The 21741-nt window shown below is 33.4% G+C and overlaps 1 protein-coding gene across 1 annotated transcript in view; it reads right to left on the bottom strand.

Annotated features, from left to right (window-relative positions):
• Nucleotides 1-620: 620 nt before the first annotated feature.
• Nucleotides 621-21741, bottom strand: part of CSMD1 (CUB and Sushi multiple domains 1) — a 1018930-nt gene continuing 997809 nt past the window's right edge. Inside the window, exons 63-70 of the mRNA XM_031611018.2 lie at nt 17434-17545; nt 16188-16367; nt 14532-14576; nt 12009-12170; nt 10766-10878; nt 9647-9734; nt 4964-5096; nt 621-1469 (exon numbers count right to left, since the gene is read on the bottom strand). Coding sequence (XP_031466878.1) covers nt 1310-1469; nt 4964-5096; nt 9647-9734; nt 10766-10878; nt 12009-12170; nt 14532-14576; nt 16188-16367; nt 17434-17545 — 993 coding nt within the window. The 3' untranslated portion in view covers nt 621-1309. The remainder of the gene's footprint in view (nt 1470-4963; nt 5097-9646; nt 9735-10765; nt 10879-12008; nt 12171-14531; nt 14577-16187; nt 16368-17433; nt 17546-21741) is intronic.

Raw genomic sequence — 21741 nt, 5'->3', positions numbered from 1 at the left:
AGAACAAGAGCAATAAGCAGTGTGTTTAGAAATCAGGAAAACAAACAAACAAACAAACCAAAAAACATTTAGAAAGCAAAGAGATGGCTAAATATTTCTCCTTGCTCGGAGTAGAAACTGAATGACAGCTTGATATAGACAATTTGTACTGGGTATACATACGCTACTATAATGTGTTTTAGTTCCATGTAACAGAGAAAATAATGTCACATTACAGGAAAAGAATGAAAAAAAATGCAAAAGGGAAGACTGTATTATGAGCACTGGCTCACAGGCTTTATGAGCTATCTAAAATAAATTACTATTCACATTTTTACATGGTAAGCAGCAATAGCTGCTAACCCCCCTGCTGTTAAATAGTATAACACTGACAATTGGTGATTGATGACAGATTTCAGAAGAAAACAATCATACTGCCAATGAAAATTTCTTAGAAATGGGCTCTTGTTCTGGCTGAAAATGTCCATTGATTTGTAATCATGGTTAGAAATAAATTTAGTCAAACTTTGACAAAAGATACATTGTCCTCTTTTGCACAAGATTTTAACTGGTGCTAAGCATGGGGCTAATCATTTAGTATTTCAAGAAAATTTATTGTGGAACGTTTTGCTTGGCAAAAAGTGAGTGAATGTCTATATACAATGAACAGTAGAAACCCTGTATATTTGTACCAGTATCTTTATCAGTCATCCATAACGCTCTAGTGCAAAAAAATTGTGCATTAACATTTTGCAATATAACGGCTGATTGGGAAATTGGCAAACTGCCCTATGTATGAGATACACTGTAAGTTTCTTTTAGCAAGATTTCAATGGTAAAGCATTTGCAGGTGTATGCAACCTCAAGGAAGGTTGTGTTCTCCTTCAAGAGAGCTTTATTTCTTCAGAATATTCCTGTTTTGGGGGAAAATCTGTGGTGCTATCATTTGTCACAGTACTCAAAGGATTTATCCAGGTGCCCAGAAGAATGCATTGAAAGGCATCCAGCCACATACAGATATGAAAGTCTGAGGCATTAAATATGACTAATTGATGTGACTCGGCAGTCTTCCTTAAAGTGTGCCTTGAGTTGAAGCAGACGCAGCCAGGCATTTTAATCCAACTTAAGGTGAAAAAATATTCCTTGTCTGATCCCCAGAAGACTGACACATTTTTACCAGAAAATTTAGCTGCATGTAGGCTCACAGAAGATGTTAAAGATTACAGCAGCAAAGCCAAGAGAAGAAGGGAAACTGGTATATGGCACCAAAGGAATTACTGCTTGTCCATCAGAGGTATGGCTATGAATCAGTCATATTGGGCACTGAAGGCTATACCACTGTACAAACTGTGTTCAGAGTCGTATCAAACCTCACAGCCTTTGCCTCTGTGGGTTTTAAGTTTGTGTCATACATAGGATTTTCAAATGAAGCTTGTCCATTGCTGTTTTCATGTCCAGCATACCCATTGTACTGTACTTTTGGTCTTGTTCTGGAATAAAAGGCAAAAAATGACCATTAGTAAATAAAAATAAAAATTCTACTATTACTGCAGGTTTTATCTTTACTGTTTTCATCCTATCAATACAAGCTGCACCGCTCTGTCTAACATAAAGAAAGATCTATAAAGGTTGTTACCAGGACTTAAAAAGTAAGCTAAATCTGCGAGGAAGTTATTCTTAGAACATGAAGAATACAAATCCTTAATAGGCAAACCAATCCAACAAAAGCACAGAAACAACATAGGCATAATACAGGTATGCATTTTCCCTGTAAAAATCTGACAAAAAAATGACAACTTCATAGCCGGTTAGTGCCAAAATTGGCAGACAGAAAGAAAGTAATGTGCAGCAAGAGAACAAAGTACTTTGGGAACTGGTAACATTTAGAATATTTATTTTTTTTCAGTAGCAACAATTATGATGGTTTCTGATGACATTTTCATTTTTATATTGCTATACTCTGACAATAAAAAAATCTTTTCATTCTTGCTTCCAATTCAAAATTCCAATTTTACTAAATTATCACCTTAGCAATTTCAAAATACACATAATGGCACATTAAATGGATTTTACTGGTAAAACTGCAATAGCATCTTTAGTTGATAAATTTAATTTTCTCACAATCAAGCTAACTGTAATTGTCTTTCACAGACATTTAAGATTTTACCCATGCTGATTTTTACCGTATATCCAGGAAGACAACTGGACCATCTGTATAAATGTACTGATATAAATCAATACAAATTGTCAATTTAAAAGACTTGAATAGAATAGATGGTGAGATGTATGGAGAAAAATAAAAGCAAGCAGCTCCTAATTCATTCTTGCAATTGTATCTTGGATTTTAGATTAGATAAACACTCACAGTCTTTACTGATTTAGGTGTTTCAGCAGTGGAAACAGCTAAGTAATTTGCTGTTATCAGCAATTATTATCATTCCAGAATAGGAAGTTACTACTGCACCAGTGAAATTGCTGCAACAGGTCTCCTTGATACTATTAAATGTAAATCAGTGCAAAGTCATCAAGCATAGTTTCAGTGAAGCAATAATAGACAGTAAATGTCCAGAAGACTTCACGCTGTTAGTAGTAGTACCCTTCAGATAAGGGTCACTAATTTTGGTTATTCCAGTTGTCTGCCACAGTATACATGCTTACCTCCACACATACATCCAGCAATAAACAGTACTAGACACCTCAGCAAAGAATGTGTATGTCCAAGCATCTGTAATCTGATTGGCCAAATTCTAGTTAATATTTACAGTAATTTTGATACCTGTAGATCAAAGGACTCAAATAATTATCTTTCAGGAACCACTCTTTTATTCTGGATATTACCACTATGTAGAACATATCCGAACTTCAAGGATGTTCATATTTTTATGCAAAGTTCTGTTAGAATATATTAAACCAATAATTAAATGAAAAATGAAGTAGAATTATTCAGACTTCCCAATATATTGAGTAAAATGATACAGTAAATTTAATAAAATACTGTACTTTGCTACTTCAAGACTATATTTCTCAGTGTCCAGAATTAGATGAATATAAAAGAGGGTTCAGTATAGAATTTTATAATTTCAATAACTGAAATAGGGCAAGAAAATCAGTGAAGGAGAACAAAAAATAGTGCTTAATTAATGTTAAACACTTTAGCAAAGAATCTCAAGATAAAACTTCTCAAGAGGGTTCTGAAAATCAAACTTTTCTACAATTCTGTTTTGGTAGCAGATAGGGAAAATTCTCACTGGAAATATTTTGGCAATGGAAATTGCTAACTTACAAATAGTTCTTGTAATTTTTTTTTTTTTTTTCTCCCAACATTTTAATTTTAGTAGTAACAGAACATGTTTAGAAATCTTAACATAGGAGCTTTCCTAAGTGTAATAATTCCTAATATTTTCATTTTGTTTAGAGAGACAGAGATGCTGTCTTCTCTTCTGAAGCACTCCCTGTCTGACAGATAAAAGGTACTGAAATGATGTAAAAAAGCACTAACACCTCTGATTCTAATTAGTTGTTATTACTCTGACATAGGCACAACAGAAATATATGTAACACCTATCTGTAAGAATGCTTTCAAATTCATTGATATAGATAGATTCTAGGGGCATAATTGCTACTGCATCATTTTGCAAATTTCATTTTAAAAAGTCACAGATTCTATTCTTTCCTTTGCAACATTCTTTCTTTCAAAGACGATAAAGGTGACCTCGAATTGCTTTATATGAGTAATGAACTTGTTAATTTCTTGAAGATACTTTCTAATAACCTCTCTAAAAATTGTGGTGTAATGGAATCTATTCTTCTAAAGACAAAAATATATATATCTATTTAATATATATGTCTATTTCTAGGAAATAGAAGTGGAAACATCTGCTACTTCCATCCAATGTAAAACACTTCATAGAACAACTGCAAAATATACCTATACGTCACAGTACAGTCTTATTACATTTCACTTAGAGATTTCCGCCCCTTTCTAAGAGCAAAGTGTCAGCAATCTTCCCTTTATGTTCCATTTCTTCACCCTATCTAAATGAATGCCTGTTCTTTTGTGTTTCTGTATAAGCTTCTCCCTTTTCAGAGAAAGAGATAGTTGAGAATGCAGGAATCAAAAAGATATCTTTCAGTAACTTTGTTCTGAGACACAATTCTTAGTTTTCTTGATCAGTTGCTTTGTTTTGTTCTGTTTTTTTCACCAAATACTATTTCATTTCTGGATATGTATCACTTTTACTGGAGTTAACAAGTTCATGTCTCCTTGCAAATTTTTTTTTTTAAGTGGACTTCACTTTGTCCCTATGATTTCTTAACATTACAGAATACTCCTGATATCATAATAAATAGAGGTTTATGAATGTGTTGTTTAAATCAGTATTTCTGTTAAACAGTATTTTGCAGACTGCAAATAATGCAAGGCAGTCAGAGAATATTGTAACTCAATACCAAAAAAAAAAAAAAAAAAACACAAAAATTGTCCCAGAAAGCCCTAGTCAACATATGTATCTGTTACATACATCTGCTTTTAAACCAAATTTGAGACAAAATGACTAGATTTATTCTATTTCCTACTGATATATAGAAGTTTTATACAATCTAAAGTCATGCCAATATTAGTAGTATCTACTAACTTATTCAGCATGAACTCTTAGTAGTCTCATTACTTTTTGGAAAAAAACTAGCATATATTTAATTTAATGGAAGATTAAAATGAAAGCATAAAATGCGATCTGAGATTTCAAGCTTGCATTCAAACAAAACAATTTATAGTTTTTTGCTTCACAATACAGTGACTCATTTTTCTAATTCACCTTTAAAAACTTCTCTGCACTGAACCCTTTTGGTGGAATGCTCAGTGATGTTTGCCTTTCTAGAACAGATATTCTTTAAAGCTTTAGTATTGCATTCTCTAGTTACTTATGGTTATCAAAATTAAGACAAACAGTATATTCAGATCCAAAATAAACAACATTTACATTACCTGTGTTTGTAGAGGTAAAATGCAAACCCTGATAATATTAGAGCAAAGAAAGGTACCAGGATGGCAGCTGCAACAGAACTGCTGTTTGTACCATAGTAATGATTTGAAAGGTCTGTGTCTGCACTCAAAGGACCTGAAAAGAAGCAAAAAAAAAAAAAAAAAAAAAAGAAAGGGCAGAAATAAAATTCTTAGTTTTTCTATCCCAGAATTCTTTTTATACAAAAAGAAAGAAAATGCTGACATTCTGTTACAAAATATTAAGTATATGACATGCAATATTATGTATATATTTTGTTAATACCATTGAACAACATATAATTAAAAATTATAAAAATGATTTGAAAAGAGCATTCAGAATCTGATACTTGTTTCAATATAATTTCATAGTCATAAACTACATCTATCAGAAACTGTATAAAATTAAGCCTTACAACTTCTACAACAAATGATGGCAACAAATGATGAACGCTGCAAAAAAAAATATTCTATGGCTGTATCCTTAATATTAGCTTAGATACAACTTGATGTGAGTGACTACATAAAATATGGAAAAGCATAAGAGAACTGAGATAACTGCAACAAGTCACATTGGTTCTCCCAGGTTCAGCAGTGCTTGATACTGTATGTATCCTGGCTGTATCACAGTTTCCTTCAAGAGGTGAGATATAAGGTTTAGGGCATCCAGCAGCAGCTTTTGCACTGGTATAAAATTCACATGCAGAGAATGCAAAGGCATTTACTGTATCATGGCATCTCTTACTGTGGACAGGAACTCCTGCACTCGGGTCATAACAACTTTATGCAGCGTTATATGCTTGGAGTGTCTGGAAAGCTGCATGGGAGAAAAGAACCTGGAGGTGTTGGTTGATAGCCAGCTGAACATAAGCTAGCAATGTGCCCACATGACCAAGGAAAGAGAAATGAGAAATATCATGGCCAGCTGGACCAAGCAAGGGATTGTCCCTCTCTATATTCACTACTGGTGGGGCTGCACCTAAAGTAATGAGCTCAGTTTTAGGTCCATCACCACAAGAAGGATAATGAGTTGCTCAAGCATGTACAGAGAAGAGCAACAAAGCTGGTGAAGGGACAGAAAATAAAACGTATGAAGGAGTAGCTGAGGGAACTGAGACTGTTTAGTCTGGAGAAAAGGCTGAGTGGAGACCTCATTTCTCTCTACAACTACCTGAAAGGAGGTTTCAGCAAGAAGGGTATTGGTCACTTTTCTCAAATGACAAGTGACAAGACAACAAACAAAAAACAATCTCAAGTTGTTCCAGGAAAGGTTTAGATTACATATCAGAAAGAACGTATTATGGGGATGATGAACAAACATTAGAACAGGCTCCCCAGGGCAGTGGTGAAGTCCCCATCTCTGGAGATACCTAAAAAATGTATAGATGTGACACTAAGACACATGTTTTAGTGTTGGGAATCTGTAGTTCAGGTTCATGATTGGACTTGATGATGCTGAAAGTCTTTTCCTACCTAGATGATATGATGATTCTATGACATTTCAGATTGGAATGGAAATAGCCAAGATTTTAGAATACAAATCTAGAACTCTAGAGATAAGGCATAGGCACTCAGCAATTAAAGAAAGAGAAATTAGCAGTGGACTTGCAGACCTTCCAGAACAAGATATTAAAAAATAAGAGAGCAAAAAAAAAAGTTCACAGTAGTGACAAAACAGGTTAAATCATTTAAAGTTCTGATTTTTTTTTTGGTAGATGGATAACAGAGATCTGTTTTCTCATTAAACTATTCTCTAAGCTAGAAACAAACAGAACTGACTCTGAAAGAGAATAAACAGTACTTAGAAACTACATTTTTTTCAGTTTTCATGATATTCCAAGAATGAGCATACCTGCTGAGCCTGGTCTTTCTCTAGAATTGTGTGATAGGGAATTCTTCAAAGAGTTTGGTCTTTCACACTTAACCAAGAACTTCTCAGCAAATGCTGCTCTTTGAAGTATGCTTGCAGGTGACAAATTTTATATTACATTTTATATGCACCAGTGCATACGGAGTTTATGCACAGTTCTGGTTTAGTGTAAAGGCAGCAAGTAATTTGAAATATGTTAAGTCTTCAGCTTGAGGACATATGAGATCATTACCTCAGCAGAATATTCATGAACATAACACTTAAAAAAAAAGTTATTATTGACTTTGATAGTATGTGAACATATGTTACTACCAATGTTGGTCTGAAATTTACTGTGTCCTCTTAACTATAAGTTCTTCAATGGAGAATAAGCAACGTATAGACATTCAGTGTCTAGTAAATCATCACACAAAGAAATCCAAGTATATCAATATTTAAAAGATAGTATCTGCATTTTTAAAAACCTCACTTCTGAGACATCAAAACTGAAGTAAAGAAGTCCTTAGCCTAAGAGTACATGTGTAAAAATAACACTTCAGTTCCTTACTAGCCTTTTGGAATACACAGACTGAGCTCTCATATTACAGCTCTCAAGGCTGATATTTTACCGCTATTACTGGATACAGCAATCAGAAAATACTGTGACTGTTGAATCGTCATTCTGCTTCTTCTTCCTTTTTCCCTGCTTGTTACTGATTTCACTGCTGAAGGAAATGGATCCAAACTTTTTTTAGGTAACTACATCATTGAAGAAGAAAAGATGGGACTTAGTTGTACATGATTTTTCCCTGCAGGGAACTGCACATCCAATCTGCTGACCAGATCCTCTTCTTAGAGATGTCTGTTGTCTTCCTGGGGCTGGGATGACACCAGGAAACTACCTAGCCCAGTACAGCCAGGCTGGACAGACAATAAACCCTTACTGCTTTTCCATACAGGGAGGAGATGAAGCAGCTAATACGTGGATCCAGCAGGGCTATCAACAGGGACTTGGGACGATGGCTGAGGAATTTGCATACAAACTCCAAATGTGGAGTCCTTGGTACAAGAGAGATAAACACCTGTTGGAGCATGTCTAAAGGAGAGCCAAGAAAAATGATCCAAGTGATGGAATACCTCTTCTACAGGGACTGGCTGAGAGAGCTGGGGCTGTTCAGCCTGGAGAAAAGAAGAAGGCTGTGAGGTGCCTTGACAGTGACCTTTCAATATCTAAAAGAGAGCTACAGGAAAGAAGGGGACAGTTTACTTTAGCAGGGTTGGTGATATTAGAACAAGCAGAAATAGTTTCAAGCTTAAAGAGGGGAGATTTAGATTAGATATAAGGAAAAAGTACTTTACAGCAAGGGTGATGAGGCACTTGGAACAGGCTCCCCATTGATGTGGTGGATGCTCTGTCCCTAGTGACTTCCAAGGCAAGGCTGGATCAGCCCTTGGGCTACCTGATCTAGCTGTGCATGTCCCTCTTCGGTGCAGGGGAGTTGAATTAGATGATCATTAAAGGTCCCTTCCAGCTCTAAAAATTCTATGATTCTAACTGGAGAAATGGGGACCCTTATTCTGGCCTGGCTCAAGAAAAAGTGAAAACAAGAAGGAAACCCAGCAAACCATAGCCCTACTGTTTAGAAATATCATAGGCTTTTCAGCAAGATATATGCTTGGATGAACCTTTGTGCTCTACTTTCATAGTGTGATTGTTAAAATCAGAAAGAAAAATCAGTTTAGATATAATGACATGGATTGTAGAAAAGTACAGTCAGATAGACATTCTGTGCCTCGTAATAGTTTATTGTGAAGACTGAAATAGTATTCAGCTTCAATAACTGGCAGTTCTTAGGCTGAGAATTTGAAGAGTAAGATCTTCTCTCCTTGTGATTAAACATACATGGCACTTTGAAAGTGGTCAAGATGAGCATATCCTTAGGGTAAGTGATTTTACACCAATTAATAGAGTGAAGAAATAGCAGGGACTTTTGGTAGAACTTTGAAGGCCAGTGGGTACTGCACCAATGATGCTAATGAAACTGCGACAATTTTAAAATGCCGATTCATGCCGGTGTAGATGTGTTGGCTAGGCTGCCTATTCCTGCTAGCCCCATACTTTGCTGCATAAATACTGTCTTATATCCTGTTCAAGCATCAGAAAATGCAGATGTCCATGGCTGGTATTTCTCAAAAATATTTTATGAATAAATATTTATTAGTAAATGTTATACTAGTTTTCATGGAATAAAAAAATAAAAAAATACAATAATAATAACTAGTTTTTCACCAGTTCCTGGAGTACCTGTATCCATGGGTACAATATTTATCCCAGTCATTAATTTCACATTTTTGACAGTGAAGTAGAAATCTATCTAAATAGATATTCTGAAATAAGCTGTCTCCTAATTAAACTGTTAAAATCAATGATTCTGTCTTTTCAATTTCCTTTATAATTCTGCTTGCCTTTTATGTATTTGAACAGAAAAAAGCTTTGCATTGTGTGACACTTCTGTTATGTTCAAAAAACCCTTCACTGACAAGGCAACAATTGCAATTGGGCTCTCTTTAGGAACATCTTGTAATCATGAATCATATTACTTAGCTACATCTGCTACAGAAGATAAAGTGACAACATATTAGGCAGAATTAGTATTTGAACTGTAAATTCAAAATATGCATACTTTATTATATATTTTAGAATAGCAATGTCATGAAATAAACATGCTTACTTCAGCTAGAAAGCTGACAGTCATTTGTTGAATTCACTCTTGCAAGACTTGAAAATATATATACAATGAAACTATGAATGCATTTACCTTGTCTTTGGAGCATAAATTTTCCAAAGTCTTTTCCATGTATGTCACCTTGATAAGTAAAAACACCTCTTTCAAGCCCTGATGACACCTAAAATACATAGAAGTAGGGAAAAGAAAAGAAAATAATTTTGGAAATAAATAAGGATATTTATCCACTTTTTTTTTTTTTTTTTTTTTTTCTGATTTAGATATACAGATTTGTTACATGTTTTTTCCCCTTAAAATATTAATGAATTTGTTTATAGAACATTTATAATTTTAAGTTTGTATCACTATTAATGTGTATAAAAAAAACCACGGAATTACTTTAAAATATCTGATGTAAATATTGGTTTTTAAAATTCTGTAATTTATATTTACACAATTGATTAAGTAGACAGTTAAGTTCACTGAATTTTCTGTCCATTTTTAAAATATTTTATATAGACACCATCACAAGGCACAAAGAAGTGCAAAGATGAAAATAACTCTTTTTCTTCAAGATTAAATGTTTAAAATGATTAAAAAATAAATCTTGGAATCAACATTTACTAAATGGCAAGCCAACAAAAACAAACAAACGAAAAAAAGCCTGTGGGTGCAAATTTGAAGCTAGGTTAAATAGTCTGTTAAAATACTACATCTCTACCCTTCCTTTATACTGAAACAGTATTGTGTAAATAGCTTACCTGAAATTGAACGTGTCAGAACTATATTGTATCTCAATAAAGGAAAACAGTTGCAATAGCAAATACAATATGGCTCATCCTCACTTTCTGTGAAGCATTTTCTGTTACACGTCCATTCTTAAACTGAGAATTCTTTTGAACTTAGACTTTTACAACAGTAAACTTTTTCACAATAAGGCAATATTCCCACTTGTGCAACAAAACAAGGCAAAATCATAGCAAGATGTAATGATTCACTCCACTCTTAATTTAATAAACTAAAAATTATAATGGGGTTGTGGAAGATAGAAGATTATATACATACTTTGGAAAAAATATTTCTACATTGATATCTAGAGTGATGTATGTAATATTTATTATATAAAACATAGAGTTATATAGAAAATAATAATAATAAAAAAACTTAATATTATGCTCAGCAAGGTTTATCTATAGCAGTCTAGTTACTTACATAACCATCTAGCGCCCAGTTGTCATTTTCAAACTTGTTTAGGAAAATGTCGTTAGATCCTTTGATCTGAAAAATTTTCAGTAGCAAATGGGCTTCTTCCTTCTTGTAAACACCTATTAATGTAAAGGGGGTATCATACGCCTTTCAAACAATTTTTGAATCAGTTTGTTCAAACTTCTTTCAATGCCAATTACATTGCTTTAAAAGTAAAATATTTTGTAGAAATCATTCTGTATTAACATAATTTTATAACTTGGATAAAATAAGAAGTGTTTACAGTGCTGTAAAAACAGCATCTTATTTTAATGATCTTTCCCCATATCATATTTGATAACAGGATGCAAAGATGTTTTTGTACTGCTTGATTTTATAGATAAATGGTCAAGAATATCTATCTCTTCATGAAGAAATTCAATGATTCTGAATACAAATATAATTATTTCCTCTCTAAAATAGCTGTCAATTAGAAGTGGACAAATATGTATTTATTCACATCATAATATATTGCTATGATAAATACAGATGTGATACAGAGATGTGTATACACAGTGATACAGAGAAAGGAAATGTGCTATATGGTAGTCAAATTCTCTCTGAACTTTTGATCTTGGAAGGTACTGATAGCTGACAGTGATCATTACAAATATAATTGTGATCAGAGGCTAGATCAGAATACAAATCAGATTTGCTGAAAGTAATACAGGATGTTGATTAAAAGATATGCATAATTTATAAAGCTATATAATTTATCTCCACCTACTGTACATCATACTAGTTTGAAGACTAAGCTGTTTAAAAGCAGACATTAATCACTGTATAATGGAGCCTTGCAGTATTACAAATCTTAAAACAAATTCTTAAAATTCTTAAAATTCACTTTGCCTGCCACTTCAATATTACCCATGAGTTTGATGATCAATACTACCCAGAAGTCCAAAATTAAAACAACAACAACAACAAACAACATCTCATTACTTATTTGAAATGTAATGGGAAAAATTGTTGAGTAACCACATAAAAATTGACTGAAATCTCTGCTAAAGTGACTGCTATATTTATCACCTCTCCTTTTGCAAAATAAGCAGTAAAAAGTTTGTAGAGAAAACCTAAAGATTTTGCTTCATCTGTGTATAGGAGAAGATAAAACAAAACTGGACAGGAAAAAAAAAAAAAAAAAAAAAGGAAAAAAAAAAAAAAAAAAGGACTGCTTTTTTCTTTTTATAATATTGAATGCTAAACCTACCTGATAGTTTGAGTTGTAAACTGGATGCTTCAGTGAATGTGGCATTCACTTTGCTGCTTGTAGTGTTGAACCAATCAACAGTAAGAGTAGCAGGCTGTCTTTTTCCTAGATATTCATAAAATCCTTTCCACAGTGAATTTACAAAAAACACATCTGAAGGAACTAAGTGGGCCAAGGGGGAAAAAAAAAAAAGAGAGAGAGAGAGAGAGAGAGAGAGAAACAATCAAACAAACAGAGCAGTAAATTACAACAAAGCAACAAACTTTCTAGCCATAATTATGTTCTTCAGTTTCTCTGTTACAGAATCAATCTGCTATTCTAAGGAGGTATTACAGTAACAAGTTTACAATCTTAAAGACAGAGACTTTAATGACCTTCCCACACAATTGCCTGTACTATATTATACTCTTCCACTACAATATATGTTCTTCAATAACATAAAATTTCATGGCTTGAGCACATGTCCCCAAGACCATGAAAAATAATAAACTCTTCCCCTAAAATCCCTACCTTTAGTATATCATGAAAAAAAAATAGGTTATTCTCAAGGAAGGAGATACACTTAGGCCACCCTGCTTGTTTCATGAATAATGCAACACTGTGTGTAGTACTCAACTTTTTTCATTCAATTCCAGATACACATTACTGCAAGTTTGTATCGTTCTTTTTTAGACTCCATATATTTTCTCCACACATTAATGATGAATTTTTTTCATGGATCTCAGTCCTGAAAAATCATGTTTCCTGCAAAGGACTTTCAGACTTATTTTCCTAAATATCTGCCATTGTTTAGCTACAACAGTGACTTACAGTGAATCTGAAACCCAACATTTTAAAAGTATGTTTGTCTTTTATTCATCAATAAAAATAAATTCGTCAATTAAAAATATGTGTCAATTTAATTCTGTGGAGGTGAACGTCAAGTATGACTGACATGAAACTGTTAATAGTTTTTATAGCTAATATGTAAGACTTTGTTACAAAGGAGCTGACACCATGCTTTATTGTCAATTTAACATCTTCAATATCTGGGATCTCTGACCCCTTTAAGTGCCAGTAACAGCTGTTAATCTGTACCTCGTGGAGACAGCTGTAGAATTAGAGTGGCTTTGATCCCATTCTGCTCAGCTTTTGCAATGTCCATGCCTCCCCCACACACCACACAAGAACAGCATGAGAAAAATGAAATGGCTTTTGTTATACAAACACCAAATCAACTATCAATTCCTCTCTGAAAGTGAGAAATGGGAAAATGTTGGCATGTTCAATAGGAACATAGAAAAATAGTCAATATTTTTTTAAAAAATACCTTCCAAATATCACTTATGTACTAAAACAGGTCATAAACAACATGACGTGGTGAGATACTGATGCTCTGCAAAGCGAATGTATTTGATTTGGTCTGTATTTTAGTTTGGCATTGAACTTCAAAACCTGTGTGGTAGCAGACTGATGGATAGCTTAGCTGTTGAGTGAGGTGAATTCTCCAATAAATGAAGATTATTTTTTAATTATAATGAATACACACTATGGCTTGAATTACTGCAAATCTGTAGAAGTGATGTGTTTGGAAAGAACAAATTTTAGGTTTCACCTGACACTCTTAATATAAATATCCTTGGGGAAGGTTAATTATTAGCAGAAGTACCTTTTAATCTCATATGTTTTACAGAGTCCTTCAGTGAATTGCTGCGACTGTTAAGCATTCATCTTGTTTTCCCTGTAGTTTACTAAAATTCAGGATTTAGAGTTGCAAACTCTTTTATTTGGTGAAAAAAAAAAAAAAAATCTGTTCAGAATTAAATAAAACAGTAAAAAGAATAAGTCTCTCATTTTCTGAAAATGATTGAATGATCTACATAAAGGTGCTACCCTACGTATTACTATTTTGTCATTGGCAGGAGGGCAAAAGTGACTGTGCAAATGTTCCTACAGTCCACACAGTTCAGAAAACCCTGGCATAGAGTAAAAATAAATAAATAAATAAATAAATAAAAATTAGAGTTTCTCTGAAATAAAGGCCAAGAAAATTTCTAAAACTGATTTATTTATTTTTTTTCCTGGTTTCTTACAATGTATAAGACTGAACTTTGAACCCAGCCCCTAAACTTATAGTCTATCCTCATTATAAGGCTCTCAGTTATAGCAATCTCTCTGATATAAAACTCATTCAAATCTACTTTATATATTTTATATTTATATATACTCATTCAAATCTACGTTTATATGATTTATCTTTCTGCCTTTATTTTTATTTATTTATTTATTTATTTATTTATTTTTGTATATGTGGTTCACAGAATTGGTATTGTTTAAATTATAAAATTGTTGTTTGGGAAAGAATTTGATAGAGTAGGTTTAATGTGATACTTGTTATTATGAATGACTTCAACATTTATATTTTTTTTGAAACGAGATATAAAATACCTATTTTAAATATTGGAAGTTGTTTTATCATCCATAGCAAACTAGGGTGTGAATCAATTTATTTGTTTATATCTAAAACTCTTCTTGTATACAAACCTGGAGTTTTAGTTATTGTTTCATTAACTTCTCTCACTCCTTTACCTACAAGTAAAAAGACAAATTATCATTTTCATGAACATATTTGTTACTTTTTTAATAGAATGTTAAAACAATGCCTGATTGATGCAATTATCCCTTATGCAATAAAGTTATATTTAAAACAGAAGTAATTGACGTCTTGAATACTTAACATGTTCAAGCCTAAACACTTAAACAAAAGCCATCAGAAAATAATTTAGAAAAGCAACATTTTTACTGTGGAAAGTTATCTGGTTATGTAATCATTTTATAAACTTAGGTCTATAATTTTATATCAGTCTCTGCTATAAAAGAGAGCCTTATTTAGGGGACAAATACTATATCTAATTGTGCATAATATTATGCTAAATATAACAAACTGCATTAATAATGTTTGCTACAGATTAGCAAAAGACATTTGGATTAAGAAGACACGATCAGATATCATGGGAAAGAATCACAAGAGGTATCATTTGCTATACTACTGATGTTCTCAGCAGTTATGTCTATTGATTTCAGCTAAAGCTGTGGCTTCATATTATTAGACACTTGAAAATCACTGTCTGGTAGTAGATTTTGTCTTACATAATTTTTAGTTCTTTTTCTTTCACTTTAGGAGCAGAAATACAGAGATTAGATTGTCTAAGTGATAAAACAGAACAAAAAGTGTGAACAAAGAGAACCATATCTAAAGACTGCATGACAATAAAAAAGAAAATGAACTGAAAGCATGTAAGAACTTTTACCTCAATGTATTAATTACGTATTACCCATGAAAAATCTTCCTTTACACATCTAGAGTAAGATTAATTTTTATGCACAGATTATACTTCTCTAGTTGAAGCAAAGAACTATAAAATGAACAACAATTCTAACCTCAAATCTGTTTAGAGTCCTTTGACACATTAGACCTACATATAGTGTTGCAACCATCTTTCCCATGGCATCTGATTGCCTTTCTTTTGCTTCTGTTACAAAAATTAACTTTTTAGGTTTGCTGGATTAGGTATTTATCCATGTTTATTCACATGTAGAGGCTCAGACATATTACAAGAAAATGATAGGAAATTTACACGGACATAAATAAAAGTGGAATCAGGTTAAAACAAAGGTTTAATTTATCTATTTATTAGTTTTTTTTTTTTTTTTTTTTTTTTTTTTTTTAAATTATGGATGTTTTTCTTAGTCAAAAAGCATTCCTGAGTGAATCTAAAAGACAACTGCAGTGAAATATTTTTTCCTACTTCTAGAAAATCATGTATTAAACACAGAAGACATTGAAATACTCTTTTGATACTATGCCATAAACATTAGGAGAAATATAATTAAGAGTAATACTTTGTATTATGTTGGTTTTTGCTGTTGTTCTTGTTTGCTGGTAAGGAGTAAAATCATGTATGTGTGCATACATATATACATACATACACATACTTCCATGTTCTCTTTGATGAATTGTAGATGCTGTCCTTACTTTAACATTTAAAATGGTTTATTTCACAAAATAAAAAACTATTGTGTCATTTGCATTTTTAAACAGTAATCGGGAAAATTCAGTCCAAGTATATTAAAGCCAAATGTTGGGGAAAATGAAATCCATCCAAGTAGGGCACAACATATCACTCAATAATGACTTACTTTTACAAATAGGTGATTTTCCTGTCCATTTCATATCTGGCTTACATGTCCGATGCTCTGATCCACCAGCAAGAAAAAATCCTGGCTGACAGGTATACACCAAAGTATACCCTAAAGTAGGAAGATCTATTGCTTTCACATCTACATGTGCCGGTGTCTCTGGCTGCCTGCATGCATGAGCTGCAAAGGGTTTGTAAGAGTTAGAAAATGATAGCAAACAGTATCCACAGGATTAGCTGATTTAACAAACAAATGCATGCCAACATATTTCGTCATTAGGTAAACTTTGTATACCTTTTAGAAACATCAATAGCTTGTAACAGTAATAGTCTGAGTATATGGCTTGTGGGAAGATGAAAAAGATATTTTTGAGCAAAATGCCAAATCATGATAGCAAGACTGGAAATAATTAAAGTGAGGGGAAGCACAAGTAACTGCATGTCCTTTGAATATTGTACTGTCACAGCTTAAAGTATCACTTCCATTTTAAAGAACCTTAATTCAGAGTGGTTATTGTGATAAATAAATGTATTATAAATTTAAAATGAACTAAGGTTTCCATATGAAGGCTTTCTGATTCTTTGTCTGTTGTACATGGTATTGATTTATAAATATCCAAAGGTAATTTTAAATGGGATAAGAATGTAAGGTCATTCTAATTAATATTTTTTAGCCTTAATCAGTATATTTCAGTACAACACTTATTAGATATCCACATTATTATAATGATAATACTTATTACATGTAGATCTATAAATACACTGTTTACATGCGTATCCGAGAAAAGTTGAATTTTGTTAAATTTCTAGTTTATGGTTCAGTAAATCCAGCAAAAATAATAAACAAACAAACAAACAAACAAACAAATAAATAAATTTCAGGCCACTTTCTGTTCTCTGTTAATCCAGTACAGACACACACAAAAATAAAAGATTAACCTAAAACAACTAATGCAGTAGGTTAATGAGGAAAAACATTTTTTTAATGAGTAAATTATTGTGCACTGTGTAATCAAGAAGAAAACAACATCTGAAAAATCTTACTTAAAAGTAATATCCTAAATACATATTTGTTCTTAGAACAGAAAGCAAAAGCAAAAGGAAAACAAAAAAAGCATATGGATGACTGTTAAATAAAACTGACTTTTCTGTAGCATACTATTTGATATGATTTCCATGTGCATTAATCTGTAACTCTTTCAAAATTGCACAGTGTACAAACTCTTTAGATAAGAAACTGCACTTACGAATACATTCAGACTGTATGCCACTCCAAGTTAAGTTAGCAAGACAAGAACGGGTTGTAGATCCCTGAATATGATAACCTTTTCTACATCTGAAAAAGACTGTACTTCCAACCTAAGGATCAAAACAGAATATTAGATGAAAGAAGTAGCTATTGTGTAATTAGATATCAAGACAGTGGTAAGCTAATAGAGAAATACTTCTTTTTCAGAACCATGTCCTCTGGTTACTGTTTTTAAGCTTTTTTTTTTTTTTTTTTTTTTTTAGTAATATGAAAAGTATGAACAATAATCTTATTGCAGTAAGTGAAAGAATATTAACAAGGCTGTGCACATGGAGAAGAATGACATTTCCTCTTACAAGTTTGTGACAATGTGACAAACTAAATGACAAATACCTGTTTGTTGTACATCACTGCACATATTCCAACAGAACTTGACCATAAAGTCTACTTCAAAGGTTTCTCATTGTGTTACTTCATCAAAAGTATTTAAAGGGTAAATAGAAAAAAAAAACTGTAAGAAATTTCATTCATAATTAAATTCTAGAAAACTCCAGGCCACAATTCCTTATACTGTATTCCTTACTATAATATACCTGTTTTACCTGTGATGTTCAACCAGTAATGTTATGGAAAGACTTTTTATAGTAAACTGAGATACAATCTTTCCATAAGAATGTGTAAAACAACTAAGAAAGCTTTCTGTAGACTTGTACTGACAGAAGTGTGAAATATGGATAAAAAAAAAAAAAGATGAAGAAAGACCTTCTATAATGTAAGAAAGAAATTGTGCGAAAGTTCTAATAAAACAGATTTATTGATGGTATTGGCAAAAGTAGTCAGAATATAACTGTAGGCCAAGATATTTGAGGATGTGGGTCATACTAGTAAGCCATTATTTTGGTTTTGCACCTTGGCAGTACAGATCAGGTGAAATGAAAAAAAAAAAAAAAAAAAAAGTACTGTCTGTAATTTTACAATTTATTAATAAAGTAACATCACATGGAAAAGTGAAAGCAAGTTGCAAATGAGCACTAACCAACACCTACTGATAAAACAGTTTGTAGGTATATAAATTGCCGATAGCTCTACAATGTGAAAGTCACTGAAGGACTTCAATGGATATTAAAAATTGGCAGTATCTTCCAAAAAAGTGGCTACATAAGTTAACTACACAATCAGTTACCTACAATAGATTATCATGATAGATGTTCAGCAAATGCAGTGCTGGATCTTCCTGAAGTGGCCTGGGAAATCAACTCATATTTTTAAAGGTCAAATTGATACCGCTTTGCAGGCTTATCTATTTGTAACTATTTTTAAACAGATTTATCTCGGTGTCTTGCCAAGGACACACAACATGTCTTGCAGAAACCAGAAGTGAGTGTAGCTAGTCTTGACTGTCATTCTGACTCTTGTGAAATTGCCAGTTATGATACAATAAGTAATGATGAGTTGCAAATATTTTCTCACTGATACAAAAGATGAAGGAAAACTTTAAGGTCTAGGTGCACGGTAGTTACAGAGTTCTTTTTTTTTTTTTTTTTTTTTTTTTTTACTTTTACAGTAAAAAACAAAAGCAGTCTACTACTTTTATAGTACTTTGATGGAAAAAAAAAACAACAACAAAAACACACATTGCAAAAGCCACAGGGTAGTGAAGCAAAAATGGTACAAAATGAAACAGGGCATACAGAAGCAATAGTAGATTGGGAAAAAACAAACAAACAAACAAAAAAACCAGTAAAGATAGGCTGCCTGTCATCAGGCACGTCATGCCATGTCATAAACTGTCATACTTACAAATGCAAAAAATAATAGTAATTAAAAAAAACTATTTGACTAGTTTTAAGAGAAGTCTACATCTTTTTGTGCCAATGATCTCATCATAGTACTTTTATATACACCTTTAACATAGAATTACTATCTGAGTTTGAGGGAAGGAACATACTTGAGAAAGACAGTCCAGAAGAAATTAAAATCTGCCATTGCCTCCAGAAAAGAGCAAAAGTATTCAACTGAAATTAGAACATGAATTGTCCAGTATCATTCTGATATAAATGTAAGACAACCTGTAAAGCAGGTAAAAGCGGGAGAGGAAAATAAAATAAAATAAAATAAAATAAAATAAAATAAAATAAAATAAAATAAAATAAAATAAAAGGATCATACGAGGTGCAATGATTACAGTTGTTTTTGAAGCCATGCTTGGGACAGGCACAAGGGCAAGATGAGACAACTGCACCTATTACTAGAAGAATCATGTTGGGAGTGAGGGCAAGATATGGCTAGGGAAGAAGTGCCTGGGCTCCTTCAGTCAAGAGCTGAGAAGCTGAAAGCCACAACAGTGAAAGATAGCACAGTTGCAGGAGACGAAGGATAACAATAAACACTGGAAGGATTATTTAAGTGACAGTACTGATCTGATCATAACACCATGTGGCACACTGCTCTAGGTTCAGAAATAAGAATATATATTTCAGATTCAAGTCACAAATATTTATACCTCAAGAATCTATTGACATAAAGTTGATAAATGTATGTAGTTTGCTCTGAAAGTAATGCTTACCATGGAAAATATAGCAGACAGAAAGAGCACAATAACATTATTTGATAAAGCAAATTCTCGGCTACAAAACAATATTTTTCAATTAGCTATTAGCTATGCCTTTTCACCAGCAATGAACAAGTGCTTGCATGCCATGCTCGTAAAAATCTGCACCAGTGGAGGTGACTCACTATTTCAGAGCTGCTATGACATTGTCATTGCTAAAAAAAATAGTTTAAGACCTGGTGTAATCATGCTGCAAGAGAAAGTTTGTCTTATTTTGCCTGACTCTGGAAGTTCAACTCTTCAGATTAATCAGCTTTATTATATTGTGGTCAGAATTGAAAGTTTTTCCAGGTTCCAGGAAGACCATGAGGACCATCCTTCCCTATCCCAAAAGATGGTGTGCATCATTTTACTCATGGAGTGCTGCAACTTAAAATTTTTATTCAATGGGGAATTCGCAGTTCTCCATTGCACAGACTGCCATTTTGACTCTGGCTTGTAGTGGTGTCATCACATCTTAGCACCAGTAATTATGAGATCCAGCAAAATCATTTTCAGACTCGTGTTTGTTCAATAGGTCCTGACAAATTTGCATACAGCATTCTTTCTGTTTCTGTGTGAGCATTCATGGGACCATGCGGTGCAAACTTCAATATACTATTGTTCTCATCACCATTTCCAAAGCCATGAAGCTGCATCCACAGTCCATCCAGCTGCATACACAGTTTCCTGGTTGCAAACTCTGATTTTAATGAATGAGAAAATCAAGATCTTGCTTTCAACTTTGTAGTATGACAGCTGTGCATGGCCATCTGGGACATGGCTTGTCTTTCATGTCACTGTTGCCTCTGCTGAAATGCACCCCTCACCAACCAACTGTGCTAACTTCCAGTGTTTGGTCTCCATAAATATTCAGCAATTATCAGTGAGTCAGTCTGTGCCATTTTTTTCTGTATGGAAGAATTAAATTCCTCTCCATTGCTTCACTGCTTCAACAGGAAGCTATGTGAAGGCACATAGAAGGCAAAAAGTTCATATAGCGGAACCAGCATGGCTTCACCAAAGGCAAATCCTCCTTGACTAACCTAGTGACCTTTTATGATAGTGTCACTTCATCAATGCACAAAGGAAGAGCCACTGATGTCATTTATCTGGACTTCAGTGAGGCCTTTGACACGATACATCACAACATCTTTCTCTCCAAATTGGAAAATATGGATTTGCTGGTTGGACTGTTTGTTGGATGAGGAACTGGCTACAGGATCGAGTCCAGAGAGTGCTGGTCAACAGCACCATGACTGGATGGAGACAAGTAATGAGTGTTGTACCACAGTGCTCAGTGCTGGGGACAATACTCTGTATTATCTTCATCAGTGACACTGACAGTGGGATTGAGTGCACCCTCAGCAAGTTTGCTGATGACATCAAGCTGTGAGGTGCTGCGAACGCACCAGAGGGACGGAATACTATTCAGAGGGACACAGACAGGCTTGAGCAGTGGGTCCAGCTGAATCACAGGAGATTCAACAAATGCAAATGCAAGGTCCTGTACCTGAGTCAAGGCAACATCCACTACCAGTACAAGCTGGGGGATAAAAGGATTGAGTGCAGTTCTACAAAAAAACAAAAACAAAAACAAAAACAACAACACCACCACCAACAAAACTAGGGTGAGTAGAAAACTGGACTAGAGCCGGCAATGTGGCCCTCACAGCTTAGAAAGCCACCTGTATCCTGGACTACATGAAAAGAAGC

This window comes from Phasianus colchicus, chromosome 2, assembly GCF_987193195.1.
Source record: "Phasianus colchicus chromosome 2, bPhaCol1.hap1.1, whole genome shotgun sequence".
NCBI lineage: Eukaryota > Metazoa > Chordata > Aves > Galliformes > Phasianidae > Phasianus > Phasianus colchicus.
Note: the sequence above shows the minus strand (reverse complement) of the source record. Positions and strands in the feature narration are given on the sequence as shown.